Raw genomic sequence first — 10,251 nt, forward strand, 5'->3', positions numbered from 1 at the left:
CGTTTGAGGTAAGGACTGGCAGAGAAGTATCTTTGAATTCCCTCTACTCGTCCCCTTACAGTTTTCATTTAAGATATACTACATAACGTTCCACTTAAATGTCAACGTTTAACCATTGTCACATTTATCCCCTTTGCTAGTGGGACCTCTTCTGTTGGAAACCTGATATCGCAGCCGACTGAGCCGATACCAGAAAGACTTGTGGGGGGAGAAAGGTAGGGTCAATTCTAATGCTATTTTGAACTTTGTTTCATAACATATTATCCTCAACCTCAATGATAGGCAGTATGAAGAACGAAGAATAAGAAATGCAATATGATTATAGTCCTTGACTCCTTATACTTCACAATAACAAAACATTAAAGTAGGCCTACATTGAATTATTTTAAGGCGCAAACCTATTCAAGGATGTTGGATCCACAGACACTATATAAATGTCTTAACAATAGGCAAGACTGGTGGATTCTTATTTATATACATATTCAGATTGTTGTAGTACTCTGTAATAATATAGAAAGCAGCTTACAGTGGTCAGCATCTTTTACTGTTATTCTAAAATGTACAAAAGGCAAAGCTCTAGTCACCAGGATCCTTTTTTATTTCATACTGCATGCTGACCTGCATTCTCAACAACATGATTATTATTTTATTTTTTACTGAGCATGTGAGCAAGCAGGTTTCTGACCAATTAATGCATGTCTGTGCCATTGTCACATTTGTCTGCTTTGCTAGTGTGAACTCTACTGTTGTTCCAACCCTGACATGGCGACCCATACCAGAGAGACTAGTGGTGGAAATATGGTAAGCTGTTTAAACTGCTCGAATTTCAGTTGATTTTCTACTTTTGGACATCACAATCACATTGCTACAATTCGTAGATGCAATTTCTTACAGTGTGTTAGCACAAGGCTAATTATCCCCACCTGTCCACAGGAGACTTTTCTAAAAAGACGGTAACACTTTAGTTTAAAAGACCCAATCGAGTACAAAAAAATTAATATATATTAATATTTTTTTTTAATATTTTTTCTAAATGTACAACTTGTGTAGTTTCTCTACCAGACCAGAGCTTGGAGGTCAACATTTAACCAGTCCAGAGAACAAAGGTGAAACATGACCATAAACATTTAAAAAACAATTTGATGGTAGAAAAAAAACATAACATTTCAAACGTAAAAAAGTTGTGTTTTTTTAAATACCACAAAGGTGCCATCTCATTGGCTTTTGATCCATGATTTATATGGTTTGTATATTGATGTCATGTAATTGGTTTTAAGACAGTTCCTGGTCTGGATATGTCTTTCTGCCAGTGGAATGTGTTGCTTTGTCTTATACCAAATCAGTTGTGGGAATGGTGGGCACATGAGGTGTTTTCTTGCAACTTGTAAGGTATAATGATTGTGTTACAAGCACATTGTACAGTAAAATAGTTAAGCTGGCAATCAATCAATCAATCAAGTACATAGTAATATAGTAAAAAGAAAGGAGCAACTAAAACAGGTAAAAAAGACATGCAACGTAAAGTAAAAGCAATGCTAAAGTGGTGCGTCTTAAGATTTCGTTTAAAAATGTCCAGAGATTCAGAGAACCGCAGATCCCTCGGCAGCCTGTTCCACAGCACAGGGGCAGCGTCTCCATATTGTTTTGTGTTAAGGGTCTCTGGAATCTCTAGGAGACCAGCACTAAGATCCACTAATTTATTTTTCAAATGTTCCAGTTTTTCATGTGTTTGAGGTGACAGTAATTCATTATATCCCTTGGCGTGGTTATGTGCAATGATGTCTTCCCCTTGTATTTAGGGTTTCTTCCTGGAGGCTGAAACCTTGACAGTCAAACTTGCCAATGAAAATGTGATAATATATTATGTGATGTCACTAGAGTGACATCACAATTTATTTCCCTCCCCTAACCCCCTCCCCCTTTATCATACAACGAGGTAAAGAAATAGAGGTGGTTTTGAAAATAAACTGAACTGAACTGAACTGAACTATATCATCATTGAGACCTGGGAAGGTTGTGGCTTTAAATGTTACTATCCAAAAAGGATTTAGTCCGTCACTACTGTAAAAAGATAAGGACAAAGTGAACCGGCTTACATGACCCATTGGTATCTATAGTACAGACCCGTTTTGTTTGTACTTTTTTCGTCTAATTCAAATCCACCATCTTGGAACGTCCGGTCCTGAAAAGAAACTTGAAACGACGAGTGTGTGTCTTCAATCATTAATTTAAAAATTGATGTAACAATAATCATGATAGACTTTAAAATATAGCAATTGAAAATCTGGGCAAAATCTTGTTGAATTATAGTTGTTGCAGCCTGTAGGCCTAGGAGGTGAAATGGCAACATCTTATAATATATGCAACAACACGATTGGAAAATCAGTCAGATTGAAAAAGGTGCACTCTGTTTCATCGTCGAAGGCGGTCACCTGAAGGTGACTTTCAATCTGACTGGTTTTTCAGTTCAGAATACAGAATATTACACTTAATAAGATGTAAGCTAAACCTCCCCACCTCTATAGGTCTTATGTGAGACCTCCAGGGTCCAATTCTTTAATGTCTTTTTTACGTTTCAGGCAGGACACCCAACAGGCTAAAATCATGCAGCCGAGGTAAGTACAGTATACTGTACATCAGACAAGATATTTTCAAACACAAACATCTCTAGGTCAGTTAATCAATTTTTCTCCATAATGTTTTTTTTGTTGAAGGCGTCAAGATGTTCTAACAGTTACTCCATGGCTGGCACCTATTGTTTGGAATGACACCTTTGACCCTGTCATCATAGATGAGGCCACCAAGGCGCAAAATATTGTCATTGCAACCACCGTGTTTGCAGTTGCCAAGTAAGTTTATGATATTGCACTTTTCTGGTAATGTTGCTTGTTTTGGTTAAGTGAGACTCCTAAGCAACAAGTCTGTTTCAGGAATGGTTTTTTCATCTCTATATTTATTTTTGTCCCCACCAGGCCAAAGGCATGGGGAGAGAGTATGTTTTGCACTGTGTCTGTCCGTGTATGTTTTGCACTGTGTAAATCCGTGTGGTTGTGTGCGTCCGTCCGTCTGTATACAGCTAATCTCCGGCACCATTGGCCCGGTTGATGCCAAACTGTGCACTCCCTGAATGCCAACGATGAACCTCTGCCCCAAATTCTTCACAACGGCCTGTTATAGCGTCACCATGAGGCCGACTTTTGCAAAAAACTATTCTTTATATTAGCTGTATACTATACACATTTTATCCATACATCACGCAAATCTGTATACACTATCTCTATGGTCATGTGATCAACACAGATCTGTCTACTTCGCTTCCCCGTTTTTACCCCAGTGAGGGGTGGGAGGGGCTGGGGGCCATTAGAACGTTTTACTCCTACACGTTTTCTCCAAACATCACAAACGCTATTTACTCATCTTTTCATTCAGATATATCCGTTATCTACAAGACTTCTTAGAGACAGCAGAGCAGCACTACATGGTGAGACACGGACATACATGAGTCCATATCATTAAAAAATAATTATGGGGTTCCACTTGTTATCTGACAAACCTTTCACATACTTGGCCCATTACCTTTTTAATAAACATTATCAATAAGTATACTATTCAGGAAATTATGTTTTGATGAACTCAACCAACATCTTATTTTGGCTAATCTGTCCATGTACTCTTGAAGGTGGGACTGGCTGTGAACTTCTATGTTTTCACCGACCAGCCTGATGCCGTACCCATCAATATGACCATGGCAGCAGGCAGACAGATCCATGTCATCAAAGTACCTAAATACAGCCGCTGGCAGGAGATCTCCATGAGGAGAATGCAGTTCATCCAGGAGACCATTGAGAAGCGCATACGCTACGAAGCCGACTACGTGTACTGTGTGGATGTCGACATGAAGTTCCACAGCCGTGTTGGTGCTGAGATCCTTGGTCGGCTGGTGAGTTCATGAAAATGACGATTGGAGAGATGCTTATATCTATTAAGTCAAATAATCCTGATTTGAGAAATGCTCGCCTCTCATACCAACATCATGTTGTATACAAGTTACACATTTGAAAGCATTGCAGGCGAAAATACTGAACAGGCACAACTATTTGGCTCTTTTCAATAAAAAATAAACAACATTTAATTTAATTTATATATATCCAGGTGGCCGTCCTGAATCCTTGGCTGCACAAAAGTGAGCGAAACAACTTCAGCTACGAGCGACGTGCCGCATCTACTGCTTACATCCCATATGGCAAAGGGGATTTCTACTACGCTGGGGGTTTCTTTGGAGGAGCGGTGGGCGAGGTGCATGAACTGGTCACGGCTTGCCGGGCCAACCTGGAGGCAGACAAGCTGGTGGGAATAGAAGCCAAGTGGCAGGAGGAGAGCCATGTCAACCGCTACCTGGTGGTCAACAAGCCCACCAAGGTCCTGTCCCCCGAGTACCTCTGGGATGAAGAGCTGGGCACAGGAGGCAGTGAAATAAAGTTAATCCGCTACGCCACAATACGCAAGAACATGAAGGAAGTGAGGGAGAATATTTGAACATGTACATTAAATATATATATATATATATATATATATATATATATATATACACACACAAAGATTCATGAACTTAATTACGATGAAGGGGTCAAGGAAACTATGGTACGTGGGCCAGAGATTCCTTTTTTGTAAATAAATAAAGTTAATAAATAATGTTAATTAGGGGCCATGTCTTGTCTGGAACTGAAGGATCTGACCAATTGGTAGGATGTGATGACTGAGTACTGTAAGTGTGCGTGCGTGCATGTGTGTAAACTTTAAACTACATTTCGGAGAGCACACCACATGCCTTTCTATTGGCGATATGCACACGGCTGCCATCTTGCCAGCAAGGTGCTAACTTTGATTGATTGATTGAAATATTTATTAACAGAATTTGCAGAATTACAGTACAATTCAAGCACAACTCAATACAAATACTTTTAACTGTGAGTGGACGACCCAATAACGCACTACACTTGTTTACAAGAGTGTCCTTGTTCAATTCATCAAAACATTTAGAGACGTACACTTCTATAAAGCCAAAGAACAGAACGGGAATTCATCATAAAGGAGGGAAAAGAAACATATGTAGTGAGGGGAGAAAGGGGTGGGTGGCCAGTTTCGAATTGCAGCCGTCCTAGTTGTCCTTTGAGAGCGGATTTGAAGGAGTCAAGGGAAGCATGTCTTAATGGCTGTTGGTAGGGCGTTCCACATTTTGGTGGCATAGGAGCGGAAATAATTTAGTCCCTTGTTTGTGCCGAATCTGGGTTGCACATAGTTTGTTGCACACCCTCTGGTTTTGTGGGTGTGGACATTAACATTAAGGAAGTATTTGGACAGGTACATGGGTATCTTGGTGGTGTATCGAATCTTGTGGACCAGACCCATTGCAAGATGCTGTACTCTGTCATCGACCCTAAGCCATTCCAGCCTGTCAAAGTGGGCAGGGGTGAGGTGGGTTCGGGGGGTGAGGCCAAGTAGGAGTTTGTTTTGGGAAGTCTGGAGCCTTGTTTTAACCCATTCAGGCCTGACGTCGAAATAAAAAAAAAACTTTCTGAAACGAAATATACCTATTCAAAGATTTGTGCCGCATTTTTACGATTTTTCAAAAATAGCAGACCTACAAGTTCTACAAGCTATGAGCTTGTAGATCTGCTATTTTTCAATAGCTAACGTATAACAAAATGGGTTAAAGTGTAATGTCACTTATTTTGCTTTAACACTGAAAAACTACATGATGAACTGAGAGAAAAATTAACATGTCTTATAAAATTAAACAAATTGCCTGTAAATGAGCTTATAATGGCAATATATACAAGTTAGAAAAAATAAATCTTGATGAAAAACAAAAACAGGTATGTTTAAAGAACATTGGTAGTAAAAGTATATCCATAAAAAAGAGGGCTGTCATTAAGGGAGTAAGGGAGGTGGTCAAATTGAGTTGTTTTGGAGTTGTAAAAACTGTTAAATGCCCGGATGAAAACTGTAACCCAGATGAAACCATAGAGAACCTGCTAGTGGACTGTCAGAGGTCAAGATATGTATGGGGAATGCCACAGATCGGTTTTTAACATTAACGTTACTTATATAATGCAGTATTGTATGGAGTCTTTGATGAAAAACATGTCTGCTATGGAACAAGACTTTTATTGGGCTGTGGTTTGCACTGTGGTCAATAAGATCTGGAACACCAGGAGTGATCAGGAGGGCCATCTCTGGAGAGGTGGTCTTCATACAAATAGTAACTGAACTGAAAAGACAGAGAACCCTGGACTCAAGACAGAAAAACTGATACCAACACTCTGTGTGTGTATTGCAATTCCTTACTACTATACTGCCAAAATAAATGTAATAGGAGTGCCATGAATAATTTAAATAAAGCATATTTAAAAAGCAAAGCAGGACATGGGTTTAAAATGTATTTTGAAACTTAATTGTTATTAAATATTGTAGGATGGCATTTTGTATTGCCGCTATTTTTTGTATGTTCTTTTTTATTCCTCAGGTACCCACACTTTCTCTCCATAATAAGGACACACACTCTTACACCAAATGGTAGGGCTGTAACGATTACAAATATAAGTTTATGATTAATTGTCACACATAATTGGGTGCTTGGACATCACGCAGGCGTTACGCATCACTAACATGTCCTACACATACAAGACAAAGGAAGTGTCCCTCTCTCACACAGCAGTCATCAGTGCTGCTGTACGGTACCTTCTCTATGGGGCCGAGACATGGACACACAGGACAAGGGCCCTGGATGGAGTCAGTCTGCACAAGAATGTACTAACTAGGTGTCACATGGACGGACCACACCAGAAATGTGAACCTCAGTCTACTCTACAGGGACCTACAGTATACCAGGGGTCGGGTCACAGACACAGACAGAGACAGAGAGAGGCCTACATTGACAGAGGTGTTGACACAAGCCAGTGTCATATGAACCAAGAGCGAGAGCAAGAAAATAAAGAAAGAAATAAATAATTATGGCCACGGCGGGCCATGAGGAATTGACCAGTACATAGAGATAAGTTTTACCATCAAGCCAGTCATTAAACAATAGCCGTCACAACACACATTCTTCAACACACCCACAACACAGCAGCCGCACACTTAGTAACAATAACTAACTATCTACTAACTATAGTGTAGATGAACATCAGTCTTAATTTTTAAATGATGGCTGTCATCATGTGAAAGCCCAAAACCTCTAGCTTGAACTTAAAAGGCTAATTGAAGTGGCCAAGATCCACATGATAATACTATTCTCTGTTACAACAACTCAGTTTGTTCAGTGGCAAACACAAAACAACACAGACTGCATCCAACCAATCCCAGAGCTGACACAACACAGACTGCAGCATCCACCCAATACCAGGGCAGACACTACACAGACTGCAGCATCCACCCAATCCCAGAGCAGACACAACACATACTGCAGCATCCACCACCCTAGGCAAGACCTAAGCTGAAAAGACTATCAGCGGATGTTGCAGGATTTTAGCGGAAGTTAAATAGTTGATGCTTTACAAATCAGTTTACATTCTCTGCGAATGAAACAAGTGTTGTGATTGGTCGGGAAAATATCATACCCGGGGGAAATACATTTGACGGCTGTTCCGTAGGATAGAACCGCCGATAGCTTCTCTGCCTTAGGTTGTGACCAGGCTTTTCTTTTCGCAGATAAGTAAGCCTGGGACCGAGGCTAAGCATCCACCCAATCCCAGAGCAGACAACACAGACTGCAGCATCCACTCAATCCCAGAGCAGACACAACACAGACTGCAGCATCCACCCAATCCCAGAGCAGACACAACACATGCAGACTGCAGCATCCACAAATTCCCAGAGCAGACACAACACAGACTGCAGTGTCCAATCCCAGAGCAGAAACACAACACAGACTGCAGCATCCAATCCCAGAGACACAAACAGTCACTGACTGAACATGTTTCATTAATTGCCACCCAATCATTGCGTACTAAAATCACAGCAACAGCTTGCCGTGTACACACAGCTTAATTTGCTTACAACACAAGCAGCAGCAGCAAAGATGGGGAAAAGGGTTCGTACCTTGAGCTGTCTTCTACTTCAGTTGTAGAAGAAGGGATGGCGGCCAGCAGGGTCAAAGTTTGGAACCCACCAACGGATAGAGAGAGATAGAGCAGTCCTCTTTTAGTTCGCCCTCAGATGAGCCCTCCAGCGGCGTCTCCAGTCCTCTCCATCCTCCATACATCCCGACTGTGGCGACTGTGGCTCAGGAGGTAGAGCATGCAGGTCCTTGGGCAAAATTGCTCCCGATGTGCAGGTTGGTACCTTGCATGGCTTCCGCCGCAATCAGTGTATGAATGTGTGTGTGTGTGTGTGTGTGTGAGAATGTAATGCATATGTAAAGCGCCTTGGATAAAGGCGCTATATAAATGGCACCGTCCAGCCTCATTCTCCTCCTCCTGGAGGCCATCTTCTCTCACCCACCCTCGGTATCACTCCATACAGATGCATGTTGGTAACGTGTTCATCCTGGTTGATGTTTAGCACTGCACGTAGCATTCTGGTGTAGCACAGTGGGGCCAGGGACGATAGAGCAGGCTTCAGGGTCCAGCATTCACAGCTATAGGAGAGCGGACATCATGAATGGTAAATGGTGCATTTATATAGCGCCTTTATCCAAGGCGCCTTACATAGATTGTGCATTACTGTACATTCACCCATTCACACATACATTCATACACAGATGGTGGCGGAAACCATGCAAGGCACCAACCTGCACATCAGGAGCCATTAGGGGTTCATAAATCATAAATAATAATAACTTGAATTTATATAGCACCTTGAAAAACAAGGACACTTTACATGAATATACTATGAATATAGTAGAGTATATATTTTTTACATTGTATGGTTTTATTACTGTAAATTGTTTGACATTGACTTATAATAATAATTATAGTTGAAATACTTGTTCAGTTATTGTTATTTTAGTATTTAAAAAAAAACATTTGCACATAGCTTGTATAAATGCCTATTCTCATACTTTAGTGTGACAGTCTTGTATGAAGAAGTATAGGGCATTAAGCCCATTTTGGGGCGGGAACCCCTTTTGGTGTTTTAAACATTATGCTATACTTTAGCTATTGAAAAATAGCAGATCTACAAGCGCGCTATGAACTTGTAGGTCTGCTATTTTTGAAAACAATAGTGAAAATTTGCCTCAAATCTTTGAATATATATTCTTTCAGAGTTTCAGTTCAAATATTTGCTTCTGGGGGGTCCCTGGAACAACATATTTTCAATGGGGGTCGGTGGCATATTACATATCATTTTTGGGGTCCTTGACATGAAATATTGAGAACCACTGATATAGAAACATGAGGTTTTTCAGAAAAAAATATTTTTTTTAAATTTCAGGCCTAAATGGGGATATGATATTTCTGCCTAACAGCAAACAAACAATATTATTCACTTCACAGGCACAGCACACAAACAATGCTTTATATCCTGACTAGTTCTTTCATTTTACTTTTTGTAAATATAATTAGTGACATGACATTACACACAAACAAACAATTCACCTCTATTAACCATGAATGCTAAAGCAGCTAATTAACTAGGTAGTAGCTAGGTAAGCTAACGCACCTGGTCTCTTGGGGAATGGACTACCTTTTTTTTCCAAGGACGATAATTAAACTTCTCCTCCTGCTGTCACCGTCATGTCTCTGGGCAGTTTCCACTCCCTGACACTGACAACTCTCCTCAACTTCCATGAGGTGGAAGTTGGTACGTTTTAACTTGTTTATTTATTTCACTGTTTTACTAACAAACACGAAGGAGTTGTCAGACAAACACTCGTCAGTCTAGAGCAGGTGTGTGTGTGTGGGGGGGAGGGGGGGGGGGGGGGGGAACAAAACCCGAGCCCGCGCGTGAAGCCTGCTTAGGGAGTGTCTGCCAATAACCTAGCTGCATCACAGAATAGAGTGAGCGTCTGCCATATTACGTTTTTAACTCAAATCTATGCTTCTGGGCCGGGGGTCCCTGGAACAACATATTTTCAGATGGGGGTCGGTGGCCAATTACATATATTTTTTGGGGTTCCTTGACATGAAAATGTTTGATAACCGCACTGACATAGAAACATAGGATTTTTCAGAAAACTGTCGTTTTTCAGAAAATCGTTCTCATGTCTAAATGGGTTAAGACATTTAGGACTGAGGCTGCCGGTTCTAC

General features: G+C 40.7%; 1 protein-coding gene across 1 annotated transcript; it reads left to right on the forward strand.

Moving 5' to 3' along the window:
• Nucleotides 1–1,568: 1,568 nt before the first annotated feature.
• On the forward strand, nucleotides 1,569–4,536 carry LOC308323300 (histo-blood group ABO system transferase-like; the record flags this gene model as incomplete). Its single annotated transcript, XM_080775021.1, has 6 exons — nucleotides 1,569–1,630; nucleotides 2,580–2,615; nucleotides 2,715–2,849; nucleotides 3,430–3,481; nucleotides 3,680–3,940; nucleotides 4,153–4,536. 6 exons carry the CDS (start codon nucleotides 1,569–1,571, stop codon nucleotides 4,534–4,536), a joined length of 930 nt encoding a protein of 309 aa, XP_080631147.1.
• Nucleotides 4,537–10,251: the final 5,715 nt, after the last annotated feature.

The sequence above is a fragment of the Protomyctophum bolini genome, assembly GCF_963924005.1.
Source record: "Protomyctophum bolini genome assembly, chromosome: 11".
Taxonomy (NCBI): Eukaryota; Metazoa; Chordata; class Actinopteri; order Myctophiformes; family Myctophidae; genus Protomyctophum; species Protomyctophum bolini.